We start from the raw sequence: 20,193 nt of genomic DNA on the forward strand, positions 1-20,193 counted from the left end.
AGAGAAAAAATTTGTAACAACTTTCGAATTTGAAATCAAAATAATGGTGGTAAACAGTGGATCATAGCGCACTGAGCACACTAAATAAAGCACACTGAGCCCATGCTGCTTCTGCACCGCATACGTAACGCACACGGACCGCATACGCACTGCAGACGGAGTGTGTGTGAAACAGGCGTTAGTTTCGTTCACTCTTTGCTGATATACAGCACTCATCTGCCATGCACTAGAGCTGGGCGGTATGACCAAAAATTTATATCACGGTATTTTTCAAAATTATACAGGTTTCACGGTACATGACTGTATTTTTTTTTTCATGCATGACCGGGTGTTAACCATATTTTCTACTGATTGAGAGAGGAAATATTTTACGGTCATGATGAGAGAATATTGTCAAAAAATACCACACTAAATAGTGACTAAACACAACCCCTTTTAATAAATGTTAACCAGGAGTCACTCTCATTTATAATCGCGGCATCATCTGATAAAATCAACATGCATCTACACTAAACAGCAGCTATGCGGTTGTTTTGGCTATATTACTTTTTTGTCTCATACAGCGCACTGCCTGCGTCTGAGTAACAAACTGAAAAAAAAACAACAAACAAAAAAGTGCAAGTGATATTAACAGACGAACTACACTCATATTTATAATTCCAAACAATCAGTAAGCGACAGGTGCTAGGAAACGCTGTTTTGTACTCATTTATTGACGAGTCGGCTGCGGTGCGGCCAACTGAATGCGCTGCTTCTCTTCCGCTCACTGCACAGAACAGACGCCGAGAGAGGTGACACTTCTCCGGGAAAGTCAGACCTCATGTTCGCGGGTCAACACATTGGCGAAATCTTCCAACTGAACCATAGCTAAGGTTTATCCAAAAAAGTCACTAGGTTTGTCAGTATGAATATTCTATGGAAAAAAGCCGCTAAAAGGGTCTGAAAGTTTCTAAATCTAGTGCTAAAGTCGCGCTCATGTGTGTGTGTGAGACACGGGAGCTGATGGCAGGGGGCGGTGGATATTTGTGGCAGTCAATGTGGATATTGTGGATGAGTTCTTCTGTGTCATCACGTTCTACTGCTTCAGTTTCGGAACTTTCACGCTAAGTAACACATACAGCTGTTCCCTCACCACAGTGCAACAGTGAAAAGGGACCCCTTTCAAACAGTGTCGCGTTCCGAACGTTGTTTAAGCGACATACATTAGAGTCATTGCAGTATTTAAAAAATTCATATCATAACAAAAATAAACACCGGTATTCGGTATGAACCGGTATACCGCCCAGCACTACCATGCACTATATAGGGATTTGAGAATCAGTGAAGACATCAGCGATTTCAGAGTCGACACCGAGAGTCGATTCCAGTGCTGGAGTCGACTCTGACTCTAGGGCTATTCAGAGTCGAGGAATCAACTCTTTTGGAGTCGACTCCCCGTCCCTAGTGACGAGCAGCAGACTGTAAACTTCAGCCGCGAAACTGGCTAACTAGCACATTATTAGGAAAGGCGATTTGCAAAGAAAAAACCCTTATACTCACTTCTGTTGATGAAGCTGGATCACGAATGATTCGCGCGAACTTAAACGCATTTAGGCAGATCGGGATCGGCGCATTCCCTTCAAAAACGAAAGTAACGTTAATCCTCTGCGTCTTCAGCGGCTCAGATGTCGGGAGTAAATGACGACTGCTTGTGATGTGTACACACACTTCCATCACACATTTATGATCAAACAACTTGTAAAGTGAATTTTGCATCCGATGACCCCTTTAAAGATAATCAGAAGCATTTTTAGGGGGCATATACAAAAGACACAACCTTTAGATTTTAGAAAGTGTGTCCTTGGCCTCAAAAAGCAGATATGAAAACCCCTGATATAAGCTGCCCACAATTATCTTTTTAAGGTTCAGTAGTGTGTGTGTGTGTGGGCATGTAGTAATATTTTAAAGAAATCATTAATATAAATGAACTAATTTCAGTTATGTAATTCTTAAAAAGCAGTTAAAATGTTAATTTGCATATATAATTATAATAATGCATATTGTGATTGCCTACTTATCTTTACATTTTCATAAATAATGTTGAATTAATTGATATGGTATTTAAGATCAAATCTGATAGTATGTGCATTTTATAAATGAGGGCCCAAGGCTCAACGTCTTCGGCCAAAGGCATTTAGTGGTCCACCTCAGAGAGCAGTATACAATAAAAAGTATCTCACCATTAAGTCCTTTCCAACTACTGTTTTGCCGCACCATGATAAGCGAGAGGGGAGAACCAAACACATAGGAATTAACTACATGAGTCCAGAACCCACTTCATGGCATTTGCAGAGAATGGGAAACAGCATACATTAAAGACACATGTACTTCATTTTCTTACATTCTTTATACATTATATAAAGAGCTGGAGAATAACTAGTCATCATCTCAGAAACCAACAGAGCCAACAGACTGTCCACAGAATAAAATCAGTTTGCCCCTTTAAAAAAATACTTTTGTCAACTCATAGTGTAGCAAACTATTTTTAAAGAGGTTCACTTGACTGTTTAACTAAATTTATTTAAGTAGACTGCAGCTTGGCAAGCTAGTTTCAAAGTAGCTTCTCCAGCACTGATTATAAACATTATTTTATAACATAAGCAGCTCTTACCACATCCAGGTTCAGATTTCCATTGGGAAGTGCAGAATTCTCTAGAGGACTGGCACACACTACAACACGCTCGGGAAACACACGCAACTCTGTGAAGGTAAAAAAAAATTGTAGCTAAAGTGATGTGGAAACCATTTAGTACAATATTATATACAGTAAATTTTCCGTCTGAATCAAAGGGTGAAATGGGAGGGGAGATGAAAATATGCATGATATTCATATAAAATTCTCACAGATGTCTGAAGCAAAAAAATGGGAGTTGATCCACTAAAATGAATTTACAGGAGCATCAACAGTTTAGAATGACCTCAATGCCCTCTTCATGGGAAATGCTGAAATAGCTTTATTTGTAGTTTTTAACAAAATGGCTAAGCTGCCACAAAGTTGAATGTAAACTTTAAGTTCCCACTACCCCTCAGTCAATAAAGTTTCAAATAACTCAATACAAGTAAAACAAACCACATTGTTTGATGCATTATGGTTTAGTTCATTCAAACTTGGCCAAATTTAGCTTGAAAAATGAAGGCCAAGCAAACAGTTGGTCAGTTACTTTTCCTTCTTTTTGTTTTTCCTAGATCACTTAAAATAATCTATACCGGACAGCCTTATTAGTCTGCATGCTCCTACTTAGTTTGTATTTCTTTGAGGCATGTTAAACATAAATCATGTGCAATGATGACTGTAATTCCCTTCAGAGTCTGACATGCTATATCTCTAAAGATACAGTGAAGCTTTAGTCTGAACTTGTTTACTATGATAAGCAAACCGCATTTTCCCTGTGAGCTGCCATCAAGCCAGGCTCGGGTGGACTTGGCTGTAGTCTGAAATATTTGTTGAGCTCTGCCTCTATTAGGATGGCGTGCATTCGTCACTAATTGTATAGGCAGATATAATGGGTTGTTTCTTCAAAGAACTTTTTCTTAGATCTGTATTCATCTGACTTGAAATTGCAAGTTCTACATAAAACGCATTTGGAATCATGTTCTGAGTTGCCAACTAAGTGAACATATTTCAGTCAACTTTTTCCAAAATAAAAACGATCCAGACAATGACCTCCAACTGAGCCTGACAGCTGTATGAACTAATAACAACACAGGTGCTTCTGATACAATCATCCATTTCATGAGTCAACTTAATATGGAAAGAAATACTCAAACCAGTCTTCTTTAATCAATGAGAATAGGAAATAAACTACCTCTGTAGTGCTGCCTGACTATGCATCTCAGGTTGACGTGTCGTTTCATGAAGTGCACCGCCAGGCAAACATTCCCACCTGCAAAAGAAAACACTTTATGGAGCAAATCTGTTAACACTCAGAAAACCTCTAATTTTGAAACAGCGAGGACTTGTCACAGTAAGCTAATCATAAAATAATCACATTTAAGACAGCCTGTTTGTTTAAACAAATCCTCATTTACGCATGAGGAAACATTTTTCTTCGGAAAATCATTTTAATGCAAATCAGCACTGCATTAATCATAGTCTGTGACATCTACTGAACATGGACATTATCAATTATACGTGGCCATGCAAAAGGCCAGAACAAAGGCTACCAATGTCTGCCAAATATGACAGCGCACAAAGGCGGTTTAGAGTCTGAAAAAATACCAAAGCATTTAAGCAAATGAGAAAGAAGCCTCATAATTCAGGCATGAACATAAGCAGTGCCAGGGGCTTCTTAGCCTTTGAAGTCCACTGTAACAAGACTGACTGAATGCTGAAACTATTTACAGCCTCTAATGGTGAGAGAGTTTTATGAATTCAAGCTCCACTCTTTTGAGAAAAGCATGTAATGTGCCACTTTGCTTTGCATATTTTAGAATGCAAAAATCTCTAAATACTGGCTGAGCGGCTGAAAATTTGCACTGAAGATTATTTGTTATTCCTACATGACTCCCTGGAATACGTAAAGGAATAATGCACGGCTAGCTGTGCATTAAACAATTTTAATGCACGACGTGGAGACCAAGAACCACTTGATGCGGTGGTGTCGCTCTCTCTCTCTCTTCTATGTGTGTGTGTGTGCGACAAGTGATGTATATGTGTTGTGCATCAATTAAAGCAGCGCATTAATATAGAACGGTGATTAAACTGACTTGAAACTACCAGTGCATTAAACGGTTTTAATGCATACCTGCCAGCCAATCAGATTCAAGTATTCAGACAGACCATGGTATACTCAATTGTGATTGGTCAGTTGCTGCATTCTGAGGCCTAATATTTTAGTATGCAACTGCCAGACTGTATAGTGGATCACACTGTGCTAGTTTCGTGCCTCTTGTGCATTCATCAATCTTGTTTTTCTCACAAAATAAATTAATTTCTCAACTCAACATTTATTAAGTGGGATAAGGTACAGTCAACAGGTAATTATCACAAAATAAACCTCTTCATTATGATATAAGACCAGATCATTATGTCAGCATTTATTTTGCAACGATAAGATGACAGGTGAATAAATGATGATTTATTGTAAAAATTTCTGTTTGCACAATTATGTTCACACAATGGAAGAAGTGAATAAATAGGGTGTATACAAAGGTACTAAAATACACTACTGTTAAACTGCTAAAATACATAAACCAAGGTTAGTTTGTGACTCATTTGGTCATCGACATCCTTCAAGAAGAATCAGAACTGAAAAAGCATTCTGGATATTACCAACAAATATATTCAAGTTAAAAATGAAAACTTTCAAAAACAGAATATTTTCACACTAGAGCATCTGTTGTGGACTCAAGTCAGTTTGACATTAGTCAGAAAATAAGTTTTCTGATCTGAGATTACTAAACACTATATTATGCAATTTACAGTGCATATAGTACAATGAATATAATAAATATAAAAAAATGTAATTCATTTATTTTATTTGCTCAGTCCGAACCATAGGTACTGAAAAAGATGAGCATATATATTAAATTGTGCAATAAATTGATAAAAAAAAAAATATTATTTCATTTAAAAAAATTTTTTAATATATTTATTATATTGCATACAGCACTTTTTTCATTGACTATGGTTTGGACCAAGCAAATCAAAATCAAATCAATTGTGAAAACAGCCCAAGACACTGAAATCGCTTTTAATGTGTCATTTTTAAATTGAACCTTCATTGAAGCATTTGGTGATGTCAACATTATGCGTTCATTCACTTTTGTAGTTGCCAGAGCAACCATACCCATTCACTGTTAACAAGCCAAGAAAATTAATTCATTCAACCCTCCTAGTGTTGAAGCAACGACACGACCATTCTGTTTTAATTTAAGAGACAGCGGGCAAAGGAAGAATCCAGCCTAGATCTGTTTGTCATTGTCCAAGGAATGCAAGATCCACTCGACGCGAAGGCAGAGCACTGTTGCTTAATCTGGGAGGAATTTGTCGGCAAGAGAGGGGGCCTGGTGAACACGCTAGATATCTGCTGGTGCAGCTGTAAACAAGAAAACAGGCATGGGAATCCATCAGCTCTCTGTGTCATTTTTAAATTGAACCTTCATTGAAGCATTTGGTGATGTCAGCATTATGCGTTCATTCACTTTTGTAGTTGCCAGAGCAACCATACCCATTCACTGTTAACAAGCCAAGAAAATAAATTCATTCAACCCTCCTAGTGTTGAAGCAACGACACGACCATTCTGTTTTAATTTAAGAGACAGCGGGCAAAGGAAGAATCCAGCCTAGATCTGTTTGTCATTGTCCAAGGAATGCAAGATCCACTCGACGCGAAGGCAGAGCACTGTTGCTTAATCTGGGAGGAATTTGTCGGCAAGAGAGGGGGCCTGGTGAACACGCTAGATATCTGCTGGTGCAGCTGTAAACAAGAAAACAGGCATGGGAATCCATCAGCTCTCACTCTGTGCCCTGAATAGACCCCTCTCTGTCTGTCTGTGAGAGACTGCCCTAGGCTGCCACAGGACTGTAAAATACACACAAAATGGATCGGACTACTATCTAATGACTCTAAGTGCTTGAGCATATTGGTTCAGATCATAGAGACCAGACAGGAAAACAAACTCAGCTTTGGTACTCTAAAATAGCCTCACCCTTACATTAAGCACATTTGTCTGTCTTCAGAGTACGTGTTAGATGTGTCAAATGAGCAGAAATGCGTTAGAGAAGACAGGTTTAACAGCTGATGTCATCGTGGACCCTGCTAACAGCTAGCTAGGTCCTCAAACAAGAGCTTTTGCAGGTATAATGATATGCAATTACAGTGTCTGCCAGCCACAAAACTGTCATCAACACCCCCTGTATGTGATTGATGGATCTACCTCCTACTTTCTTCTACTTCACAGGTTGTGCTTTACAGCAGTTCCTCTTTAATTGTTTTATTTACAATGCCTTTTTCCTCTATCGGTGGTCAAAACTAACTGCGCTGTAGAAACAATGGTACAATCAGTCACAGTAAAGAAAGAAGATAGATTAGGACTCCGTATCAAACTTCCTGCACATACTTGCTTTGAAATAACTTCTCAAACGTTGATAGAAACCACAGAGCATTTAAACAATATTACACCCCAAACTCAAGTCACTGTATCCAAGATACAAAATAATGATCATAAATGTAATTTTATCCCACCTACGAGAATAATAGGCTATGGTAAGCATCTTGTGTAAAACCCCAGTGAGCCTGCCAAACAGGCTCCTAATGTTGATATTCATGTCAAGGTTCCATGCGACTGGTGCTCATTTTGCTCAAGGGAAGTGATACAAGACTAGTGGGAACTGCAACACTTAGCTCAACAGAACTGTTCATCTAAGCAATGCAGGTTAATGTGAATCAGATGCTCCCTCAGGTGTTCCTCCCCATCACAAAGAATCAACCAAAGAGGATTTCGATATCAGATTTATATGCTTTTGAGATGGCTTGGGCCTTGAAGCGCTCAAGGGAGAAAGGCAACACCGGCAGAGAGATCAAGATGGCATATGGAACCCTACCAACTTCAATGAGGGTGAAATAAAGCATGCGTGGACAGTATCAGTGTCTTATCTTTCCTGCTCCTAATCATTTGAGTATGCAACAGCCATCCCAAAAGCTTAGGAGAGTTATGGGAAAATAAAATTTGGTCATAACATGAGTCCCTCTGCTGAGCATCAAGAGCCTAGGGCATGTTCTTTACCTTTTTAACTTTAGTGTGGATGGATAAAACAAACAACAGACTGATAATCGGCATATTTCAAGAGATAAAGAAATGGCCATCTTTCCTGTGTGCTTCAAAACTTTCAAGTTTAGTACTGACCTTTTACTGACCTTTAGTCAGTTTCATTCATGTCCATCCCAACTTAGATTGACCCATCCTCCCGAGTCCTTACTGGGAAAAAAAAGTTTAACAGCATTTGTGTTTCCTCTTTTCCTTCACTTCAAAATTCCCAAGACAAGGCCAACAGAGGAGTCTTGCTCTAGAACCACAAAAAGGCTAAAAAAAATGGTGTAAATTTTGGTGAATTTTAGCAGTTTAAGCACATCTAAAGCAACTCTTCTTGAGGGAAAGTAAATAATGGAGTTATCTAGATAAAGACTGATGTTTACAGAAGTGCTTCTCAACTGTTTTTGATTCAAGACCCAGATTTTACAAGTGGCGACTCAACACTGTATCAGGATTGCTTATCGAGTAAAAGTAAACAAATGTGCTCATAAAATTAAACACTGAAATTTGTCATTTCAGTGTGAGAGAGTTTTAGGCTAGTAGACAGAACTGTACAACTATTTTAATGCCTTGCAATCTCGAAATATTTGGATTTCTGTGGTGTAAACTACAGTGTTGCTGCAAATTCTGCTGATTTGTCACCAAGATAATGTTATCTAGCTAGCTGACATTAATGAGGTTTTGTCAAATTTGGGGGGGGAATGACAGTTTTGGATGCATCAGTAAGACTGTTGAAAATGACATACCAATTGATAATGCTTTGCATCATTTTCCAGCCAAATCTGCTTATAGAGTTACGTTAAATGCAAATGTTCTTTGAAAGAAAGAAAGAAAACATTACTTTTTCTTTTTGTAAAGAAAATATTTTTGTGAAAAAAATAGAGAAAACTGAAAAAGTGGCATGTGATGATCCAGAGAAGACAATTCGAGATACCCTCTGAGAAAAAGCATTCCAACACTGAGTCCACATGGCAACACAACATCACAACATATGTCTTTACACAGGTTTCGCTGACACTATTCCTAGGCAGAAATACATACAATATATTTCTGCCGGAGCTTTTACCACTTCCCGTGAAAACAATAGAGAGAACAAAAAGTCAACAAACCAGAAGAATGTAAAGAGGAATGTGAAATAAAATGGAAGAGCAGGGTGAGAGATCCCTTGTCTCCAACTAAAGGCATTCTTTCCACTGATTCAGAGTTCAAAGAAGAGCACGAGCTATAAAAACCTCATCAGCTCTAAACAAATGGAGAGCACAGACAGCTCGACATGCGAAAGAATAATCATCTCTCAGCACCACAGTCTAGATCCCAAAGAGGTTGTACAATCTAAACACATCGAGCTCTAAAAACAGACAACATCAGATATCATTTTTGGTGGTACAACTGGGTACGATCCGTGATATCTGAGCACATAGCTACTGTGTGCAGTGGGAGATCCTGAAGTGATCTCACAGACGTGAAAACCGGGGACAGCGGGTGGAGAGCGGGTGTCTAGGTGATCGAGTTGGAATCTGTAGAAATATTTTCTCTCGGCCTTCACTTTGATGTGAATGATCACCCTCTAAGATCTTGTCCACTGCTCTTACTGGGTCAGGGTGGAGCTCCCAGGCGATTGTGTGTATGTGTGTGAGTGTTTCACGAGGGTCGCCACATGGAAGGGCCGAGCAGGGTTTTCCTGGAAGCACATCACACCCATCTGCGTAACTGTAGCCTGGGCCGAGCAGGCGGTGTGTCTTATCACTCTGTTCAACGTCCACCTGAAACAATATTTGCACATGAGTGTTCACTTTAACATTTGGGTGACCCCTTCAGCATGGTTATGAAATGCTGCAATGTGGCCCAACAGGAGGATGCAACACATGATCAAAAGGAGAACTGTAAAGATAAGTAAATGGACTAAAGTGCCTTCAGAAACCTCCTTCTTTAATCTTACTAAACAAACTTCACAAAAAGAACAAAACCTAGACCAAACACTTAAACGGTGACATTTATAGACCAAAATCCCATGACACAGCAAAAAGATCATCAGTCACACTGGAACTGAAGACTCCACCTCTTTTCCTCACAGATGTCTCCTTTAATTAGGGTTCCCAATGCGACACTTAGCTAATTGGCAGCACCTGCACTATAAACATACATGACATCACCATGGCTATGAAAACAGGTGAGAAAATCTTATGAATTAACACCAACACAGCATTCATGAATGATACTTTACAATGGCTGCATCCAAAATCACATTCTTCAATACTATATACAAAAATAGTATGTGAACAGAGTAGTATGTACAAATTCCCAGTATTCATAAAACAGTAGGCAAAAAGTGCCCAGATGACCTACTATTTCTGGTGAGATTCTGAAGTGTGCATTCAGTGGATACTTTACTATCCCATGAGACCACGGGAGAGGATTTGTGAATGGTAGTGAAGTGATGCAACTGACGCTGGTAGGTCACATGACAATGACAACATGATGAATGTAGTACATCTGGATTACATTCATATTATGTAGAACATCATACTTTTTTAACAGTCTGCCTACTCCGAAAGTACGCGATTTCGGATGCAGCCAATGCTGGACTCAACAGAAAGTTCAAAATTTATTTGCACTAATTTAAAGTTAAAATCTTTTGTTACATTATAAATGTCTTTACTGTCACATTCTATAAATTTAATGCATCTTTGCTGAATAAAAGTATTATAAATATATATACATTTTACTACAGTAGTTTTTTTTATTTTGAACAGTAGTGTATATATGAAGCATTGTGTGCGCAACTAAAGGAATAAAAATAAGGTAAGATTCATAAGTTGCAACAACCACTGTTATGAGCAGTAAGATGTTAGTAGTACTAGAAGTACCGACTGTTATTTTACCCAGAAAAGTCTGGGGGAAAAGTCTAAATCAATAATGAAGGTACGCCAGGCAGTGCACCATGAAATTTAGCTTTAGTAAATTAATTTGGCAAAGGTCGGTCAAAATAAAAGAGAAGCACTTTGAAAAAATAATGTACCACAATTACAGACATTCCCATCCAGACAAGATTAGACTTCTCAGAGGACCACTGAAAAAACATGTAATTTGCTCAAAAATATTTAGAAAGGCTGTGTCAGGGGGAAAAAATCATGTTCGATTCAAATCATATTGTAAGTCAAAATTAAAAGTATATATGTAGAGTTTTGGTACAAAACTATCCATAAATACTTACCATAAATTATATACAGGTATGGTACAGTAAATATAGCAAACGGGGAACCTTAAGGATGCCTCAAGAGCAAACAGGGAAGTGTGGTGTGAATGAGGGCAGGGAAACACATTCCTCCTGTTTGGTTCCAACAGATTAACGATGTGGAGAAGGCTTCTGAAAACCTGACTTATATGCTGTTCTGCAGCTCCGCAGGTTTTGAACCAGAGCTAGGCCTGTCATTGAATCCAGACCTCCTCATCTCTCTCTCTCCCACTAAATCCATCCAGCTTGTGTGATTATGAATTAGTGTGCATTAAAACTGACACACCTGCACAGCATACTGGTGCCTGCAAGGCCTTAATGACGAAATATGAAATGCCATTTACAGTGGAAGAATAATCAAAATTCCTCTGCCAGGGAAACATGCATAATATTATAATAGCGGCCAAAACATAATGATGGATTCAACAGAGAAAAGCACCATTAACCCTGAGCACATGATCTGCCATTTGATCTGCTCTTGGGCCTTGAAACGAAAACGTTGAGAGGAAAAGGCAGGGTGATCCTCTAAAACGATTTAGTAATTCCTGAAGTGAAGTTTGGTCAGGCGGCATGTATAGCCTGGGTTCACAGAGGCTGTGTCTGTATGTGTGTGTGTGTGTGTGTGTGTGAGTCTGCCTGACCAGATTGCGGTTGAGAAACAGTCCCATGAATCCCATACTGATCAAGCTCTCCTTCCCCAATCCCTAATTACATACAGAGCCCTGTGGTGGGACAGCAGCAGAGGAACACCGCTGACCCCAGACGAAAGACGGGTGTGTGTGGTGAGATCGAGTCATACTGAATGTATAAACATCAGTTTCGGGCCAAAAGCGGGTGTGTTAAAGCTGTGTAGAATTGTGCACTCGAGAGTTTGAGTGTGAATGCGCGGGAGAAAGGTCTGCGGAAAGAGTCCGGCTGTCCAGGGGCTTTTTCTATACAGCGAGACGTGGGCTTAGAAGGTGGATTTGTACAGCAACTGCAACATGACAAAGCATCAAGGGCTAATTCTAGAACAAGGAGACAGACAGACTGACAGACAGAGAGGCAGACAAAAGAGCCCAAGGAATTCAACAGCTCCTGCTCCAGGGTCTCCATTTCCCATGCTGGTAATCCTGCCTATTTCATCTCACATGTTCCAGGGCAGGTAACTGCTGCTTATGCCACCACATGCTTTATATTTAAAGGCTACAGGTCATGAGGAGCAGAAACAGAACACTCTTATTGCAAAATGATGCAGAAAAAAAATGAATAAATAAATAAAATAAAACTAGAAAATTAATACAAGTAAAAAACAAATAAAAAAAACACACTAAAACCAAAATCAGGGCAAAATCGCTAGCCTGACATCCCGGGGCTATTGTGTTTTCCAGTCGGGCTACCAAAATGCACCACTGCCCTGCCCGACAGGCTATCTTGAATAGTGAAATAAAATCCCTTCCTTGATTCGCTTTGTTCACTTGCTTGTAGGGGTGAAACAGATCGTAGCTGATCATTTGCACGTGTTTCTAAGTCTTGCCAATTTAAACATTCAAATGTTTTAAACCATTCAAGTGCTGTTATTTGCACTCAAAGCGCACACACAGAGAGCTGCGTTTCATACAGGGTGCAAACACAGAATTGATTGCTCTTTCACATCTTCTTACGCTTGAACGGACACATACACACAAAATTCTCAAAATACCTGTCTCAACAAAGATTCTCTTAAACAGTCGGTTATGCCTTAAGTGAAGTGAACATAATCATTATATTGGATCCATGCATCAGATCTTAAAGGGACAGCAGCCTATAAATACCTGCTGTCTGTCTGTGTCATTGATGTTAATCAAACAACAAAACACAGCTTTAACAAAGATTAATCTACATTTAGTTTATAAAGTGAACACTATGCAGTGTTATTTTACAATTAATTATTACATTTCTGTGCCTGAAATCTAATGTTAGACCTTACTTTATTTGTAGCTTTGTTATATTTGATCTATTCTTATAATCTTATTTTATTACTGTCAGTTCACTTGTCTTTAATAATGTTTGACATTTATCAGTTATGCTACTAGTTTTTGCTGTGGTTTTGAAGAAGTACTTAGTGTTCTTTAAAGCTGCAGTCCGTAACTTTTGGCGCTCTAGCGGTTAATAAACAGAACTGCGTGTGTCTTGCGGAAGAACATTGTAGCCGGAGCTACTTCTCTCTGATTATGTCTATGGCGATTCACGCAGGTACTGGGCTACTCCGCAGCGTTACCTACCCGAACCAGTCTAAACAGTCCGAATATAAACACTTATTATATGTGTACCGTAGTGATTCAGGACAAGCCGAAAACACGGTTTGGAAAATGGATTCATTGTGTACTCGCTTATTATATACATTTTGTCAATTTTGAACACAAAAAAAGTTACGGACTGCAGCTTTAAATAAGAATAAAAAATATTTTTTTAGTTTTTTGCTCACCAAAAAAAAAAGATCTGATGTGTGACTCAAAACCCGTAATATGTTCTGAACCGTGAGAATTGTGATCGGTTGCACCCCTACACACCTGACTTGAAGAAAAAATACAGTGACTGAAGTTTTTGGTCATGCTGATTTGCCCTCAGTGAAGTTCACCTGATACCTTTTTTTATTCGAGTTATAAATTGATTTTGGGCTACCAAAATCGGAATAATTCCTGCCCGAAGGGCTACCAGGGATTTTGAAATTTTGTGAGCCCTGAAAATTATCCGTTTTAAAAGCAGAATTTCTCTCCCTCACAATGAAGTGAATTTAGGCCTCACAATATCATAATGTACAGTATGAACAATGGATATTCATTTTAAGATTTGCTAAAGATTACAATTGACAGTGTTAAAATTAAAATTCAGCCAATTTACATCATCTGAATTTTCTGCAGCCATTACGCCGGTCTTCAATTTCACATGATCCTTCAGAAATCATTCTAACATGCTGATTTGGTGCACAAGTAACATTTCTTATTATCATCGATACTGAAAACAGTTGTGCTGCTATAATTTTTTAAGTAGTGTATATTCAATATCTACTGATATAGATTAATTAAAAAATCTTTCAAACACTGGCTGATAACAATATGGTATAGATATACTGTGCATCCCTAGATGTCATTCAATGAAAAAGTCAAATCCAAACGCAGGTCAATTTGTCAAAGCTTAAATTAGCTGACAGCAGCATCAAATGCATTTCAAAAGGAAGCGCATATGAACGTAACTATTTATCACTCTATAACAGCACCGCATTCTGCTGCTGTGTGAACGCAGCCAGAGAAAATCAGAAGTGGATGGAGTGCCACAGCCGGTCCCACATCCCTCCACACTCACTGAGTGAGATCTCACTCCCACTGTGCCCTTGTAAACACATTCTCCAGCGGTAAAGCTATCTGCTGCAGTGCACTTGTGCTAGCTTTAGGGCTGGGTCACAGGCAGCCAGCACTGCTTTAAGCCCTCCTCACAGGGCCTGCCAAGAGGAGTCAGCCTGGTACACCGTGCAGTGCTCGCAAAGCCCTCTCCCACGGCTATTAGTGACCATTCATAGGAAGCCTGGGAAAATGCCTCTGAACCCGGCAGACCATCGGGGGAACAGCCTGCCAGGTGTTCCCTCCCCCTCTGCCACACCAGCACTGTAAGCCCTGGCACCTGTGGGAAAGAGGAAGGGGCTCGGCAAGGAGGAGGGGTATGAAGAAACTACCCACCTCATTTCTCCTCCCACTTATCCATTAAGACTCGTCCAATCAAACACACTGATGTGGGGAAACGTGCATACAGGTAGTAAATCTCTGAGTTGCCTAAAAATGGATGAAAGCGCAAATAGCTGTTCATGGTGCACTGTAATTGTAATTGCCTTTGTGTGGCTGAATTTGATGGAGGGCTTCTTGGTTTACAGTGCAGGATTTAGTATGTGTGACACTACAGTAAAAGAAAGTTAGGCTACTACCATATGGACAAGCAACCTTTACAACCCTGAAAGACAAACGACCTATATAAAATGAAGAACTAATGAGAAACAACCTTCACCCTCACTAGTTGCCATAGTTTCATTTCCACTACAATATAACTGCCATAATTACAATACATTTATAATATTTTTAATACAAATCCAATATATTTACAATATATATATATTTATTATTATTATTATTTTAATCTATCTGTATTGGTTCTTATTGGATATCTCCAAAGATGCATTTATTAGATCAAAAATACTGTAAAACATTTTTTGTGAAATATTATTACAAGTTAAAATAACTGATTTCAATTTTAAAGTAAAAGGTAATAAATATTTACTGATTTTGTGCTCAACAAACATTTCTTATTATTATCACTGTTGAAAACAGTTCTTCTGTCTAATACTGGTGTAAACATGACACTTTTTTCAGGATTGATAAACCGAAAGATCAAAAGAAAAGCACTTAAAGTAGCAATTATTGTAAAAAACTAAGTAAAAGTCTATAATGTCATTTTTTATTAATTTAATATGCCCGTGGAGAATAAAAACATTAATTTATTATAAATAAATAATCTTACTGAACCCAAACATTTTTACAGTAGTGTATATCATCTCCAGTATTGGGTTTTTAATTGTGCATACTCATTTATCTTGTTTTTACATTTAGATTACCTTTGTCGTAATCTTTAAAAACAATAATAATTTCTTATTTTTTTACTAAATAGTACAGAATATACTATTTAAATGGTGCAACCCTTAATATCGATGCATCCCTAGAAATGACAGAAAGATTTGTACACTGTTTGAATAAGAAATTAGTTCTAGGTTCACTTACTGAAAATGATGTCAGGTTTTTGCCAGTCTCTCAAGCTGATATAAAAGTAGGAAGAGTGCATATTGCATGAAGACAGTACTTTTAACAGTTCTTGAAGATGCACCATAAGCAAAACAAATAGTAGTAGATTTCGGTCCTGGCATGTTATACAGCAATTTTGTGGATAAATGCCAGTGATGCTTTAATGTGTAACCATAGTCATTTTCCATAGTCACAAATGACTATGGTCATTTTCCATAGTCATTTGTCATCAGTCATCACTGATGACTGAATCATCGGTGTCCCAATGTTTCGTCTATCAAAATCATTGCTAGTGCCCAAATTCGATACACTGATTCATGCAAAATCGATTTCACACAAATGACTTGCATTCCAAACTGAAAGAATGCAAAGAGAGTCATTCATTAGGTTCTCACATGAGTGTACGTTCACTCGAAACTGGGTCACTTTCATGAACTTTATTGCCAGACTGATCTTTTAATTCACAGGTTTTCTCAGTAAAAGTACTCCTGGAAAAATGAGGTGAGAGTAAGTTAAGAAAATGAAAACAAGCAAGTTGATTTAGCTTCATCTTAAAAAAATGATTTGGCAGAAACTTTGAGCAACAATCTAATTAGCTCATGTTCTCTGTTTAAACCTAATAACTCTATTTTGAAACTGCAGCATCAGAGATTAGGTTAAAGCACTTGTAACGTAGCAACAAACAGTCTCTCTGGGTGTCAGACAGGGTCATAAAATAGCTACAGGGAATTCTTTCTTAAAAAAAGGGAATAATCAGGAAGGAGTGCTAACAGTATACCGTTCATCTCACTCCAAATATCATTATTTCTTAAAAAGGAGGAAAAGTCAGTGAGAACCCTTTCTTTTTTTTTTTTGCTTGTACACGTCTACATAAAACAACGCAATTTGCTGTATTCCAGCAAAAAACATTTCCTTGGTTAGTGTGCCAAGAGTCCGGCTCGTGCTTGCACCAAGCCAAGACATTTGGTGGGAAAAGTTCCCCCTTTCCCGCCCTCTCCAAAGCATAAATAAATCAACTCACTATGAGCTAATGGGGAAGCATGAGGTAGCCAATCAGGGAGAAGCTACGAGGGCTGACATTTGGAAAATGGCCTTTGCAGCTGAGAGCAGAACAGACTGCTCAGGAAATGTGTCGGCATGTGACACGCTCGCTAGATGTGATAAATGTAACATGCACACACAAACCGCCACACACAGGTTGACAACAGATACATCTATGCTGAGAATGAACACAAAATAATATGCTTCACGAATGCATGATTAAACCATGTAGATTTAAGTGGGCCGACACATACAAGAGAGGGAAAAAATGTCTCTGGTGTATGAGTGAGTTCACACAAAAGGATCAGGGGAGAGTTAATAGCTGTTGATAGCCGACAGCTGGAGTAGTCACATATTCTGTGACTGGGAAAATCGCAGGGAAAACTCTTTGGGTACGTTCCAATCGCCTGAACGTGTGCTGCAAAGTAGACTTTACAAGGTATTTGGTCAATTTAATTGCATTACAAAATGCATCGACCATTTATGCTAAGTCCGACTGAAAAAATGAACTAAATCACATGTATTATCATATAAAATGCCATAAAAATATTTATCATTAAATTTAGGGGTTGAGTATGACAAAATATATATTTAATATACAGGAATTCCTATATATATATATATATATATATATATATATATATATATATATATATATATATATATACACACACATTTTATTTTTTTTGTAAAAACAGTAATTTTGCGAATTAGTATTATGTGATGGCAAAGCTGAAATTTCAACAGCCAATTACTCCAGTCTTTAATGTCATATATATTCTCATAAGAGACAAAAGTGGGATATAGATACTGCATATCTGTTGGGTGAGAACCCTCACATGTCTATATCACTGGGAAGGATATCAGCAGGTTACTGTTTGACCTCTACACTGAGCATGTTACCCTTGCATGTATTTCCCAGTCACAGTCCAGCTCCATTTCCTGCCGGAGGCCTAAAAATACTTTAAACTTCTATGTTTATGGACACAAGTGAAGGAGACAGACTGTCCATGCACACACCCTGTGAGTCCGTTTCATCATTTGTTATGCTTATCTGTCAGAGATAATGAGTCAGTCTTTCTGATATATTAGACAATAACCCTGTTCTCACCTGGCCCAAGGGTGAGACATCGCATTTCTCACAGCTGTTATATACACAGTGAGCAGTGATTCATGATGTGATCGTCAGATTGACTAATGACATATCTGAAATCGATCTCTAATGAGAGGTGCTGGTCACATCCACAGTATCATGGGTGAAAGTTGAGGTAAGTCAATCTTTATCTGGGAAACCAGCTACTGACAGATCCTAAAAACCCAATATCCAGCGCCAGACTATAAACAATCCGCCTCGTTGCTTTTTTTTTTAATCTTGTTCTTTGACTTTTATCCCAGCAGCAAAAGGAGATGAGTAAAATGAGCAAAACTGCATGTAATATTAGTGCTGAACAACAAGAACAGAGAGAGATGAGCACCTCTGCAGCAGTGCAGCTGTGCCTTGACGTGCCGTGAGGGGCAGCAGCATCTAAAGAGGAGAAATTTCTTTTTATGAGCTTAACTGCCCTGTAATCTACCCCTCTCAGCAGGACCTGGCTCATGCAGTGAGTCAGCCTTTTATAGGCGTAAGTGCTACCTGTGCAAAAAGAACCACCTCCCTTAAGGCCCCAATACATTTCAAGTGAAATCAAAGTACGAACGGTGATGTCATTTCGAACTAAATGTGGCCAGCTGATAAAAATTATTTGTTTTGGGAATTGTGAAACACTAACACCGTGTCTACCCAGGATGCGAGTACTGTGATGCGACTAAAGACAATAAAATTCATTTTAATCACAGATCCTGTCTACACTGGATATGTTGTGGCATGACGCAATGGGACACGACAAATCCCCAACAAGAAACAGATGCCTTATTCTTTTAATGACATATTCCAAGTGCCTGCGCTACTTCTCACATGCAAGAACTTGTCAAAAACTTGTCAAACCCATATCAGAATTAAATCCAATCAAGAGCTTGTGAAACGAAATCGAACGCACATAGCAGATTTCTCTTTTTGATTTGATTCAGAATTGCACGTTCTTATGACTCAATTTGATTAGATTTCATTAATTCTGAATCATTTGAGTTTATTTCAGTTATGCTGTTCATTCTCTCTTTACCAATGCTGTAAATCACACAGGACAGTTTTTCAGAATAATTCAAACCAATGATTAGGGCTGGGTATCGAGCTCGATACTTTTTAGGCACCGACCGAATTGCCTCGATACCATCGAGTATCGAAAAACGTCTCGTTGTTCGGTACCAAATTTCGATACCTAAGGGGTTAATCTCATCAACGTCAATAAGGCGCAGATCGATCAGTGTTTGACATCCGCGAGAGCGATGCGAAAACGTACGGAGCAGTCTGCTCGTGGTATCTTACTATAGCCTAATACACTGATAGGTCTGCACAGTCGGTCCGCGTCACTCTCAGAGATGTGGCTCACACGTGAGGATTTAGTGTGAATGCGTCCCAGCCCCCGTAGCTGTAAGGCTACATTTACACTGGTGCGCTTTTGTTTTTTAAATGAAAACGATCCTCGTCTTACTGGCGTTTCCACTGCGTTTCAAGCCGGCTTTCCACTATCTCCGACAAACGACAGACCGAGAGTCATTCATTTCCAATGGAGAGTAGCGCGGGAGCTGTGTAGTTTTAATCATATGCAGATGTCCATTCATACTACAAGACCGAAAGCGCGTGTTATGTGACCATTCATGCACAATGTAGCATCATGCTACATAAGACCAGGGTTTAAATTGGGCCGGGGGCCGTCTGGGGCTGAGCCCCGGCACTTAACGTTATAGACTCCAGGGCTTGACATTAACGCGTCATTAACGCCAGATAAGTAACATTAAAACATCAGTAATCAAAAATAACTATGTAAACACCAAAACGCAATATTATTCTGATTTTATTACATTTAGAGTAAGTGGCGAATAGTGGATATCTAATGTATATAATGCATCTATTGACAGAATAAGATCAAAACGCGCAACACTAAGAAACTCAGCATCCTGAGGTAAACATTCAAAATGGAAAGTTTTTATATTTAAAATACAACTAGTTAGGCAACATCACACAACGTTTTCACCATTAAGACTGTTTAATAGTTCTATAAACAGTTCAATAAGCAAATTAATTAACAGTAATATTAGGTCACTTACATTTTAGGCGGAAACACAGCGCATCTCATAGCAACCAGACGATTCATTGCTGATTGATTCCGTGTTTTGAACGAATCGGTTGAGTCAAAGTTTCTTTAGCCCCCGCATAAACAT

At 38.7% G+C, this 20,193-nt stretch overlaps 1 protein-coding gene across 1 annotated transcript in view; it reads right to left on the reverse strand.

The window, feature by feature from the left end:
* LOC107585514 (protein SLX4IP-like) overlaps positions 1-20,193 on the reverse strand; it is a 50,330-nt gene that overhangs the window by 15,615 nt on the left and 14,522 nt on the right. Inside the window, exons 5-6 of the mRNA XM_016272559.1 lie at positions 3,846-3,923; positions 2,651-2,739 (exon numbers count right to left, since the gene is read on the reverse strand). Coding sequence (XP_016128045.1) covers positions 2,651-2,739; positions 3,846-3,923 — 167 coding nt within the window. The remainder of the gene's footprint in view (positions 1-2,650; positions 2,740-3,845; positions 3,924-20,193) is intronic.

The sequence above is a fragment of the Sinocyclocheilus grahami genome, unplaced genomic scaffold, assembly GCF_001515645.1.
Source record: "Sinocyclocheilus grahami isolate Dianchi unplaced genomic scaffold, SAMN03320097.WGS_v1.1 scaffold71.1, whole genome shotgun sequence".
NCBI classification, from domain to species: Eukaryota; Metazoa; Chordata; class Actinopteri; order Cypriniformes; family Cyprinidae; genus Sinocyclocheilus; species Sinocyclocheilus grahami.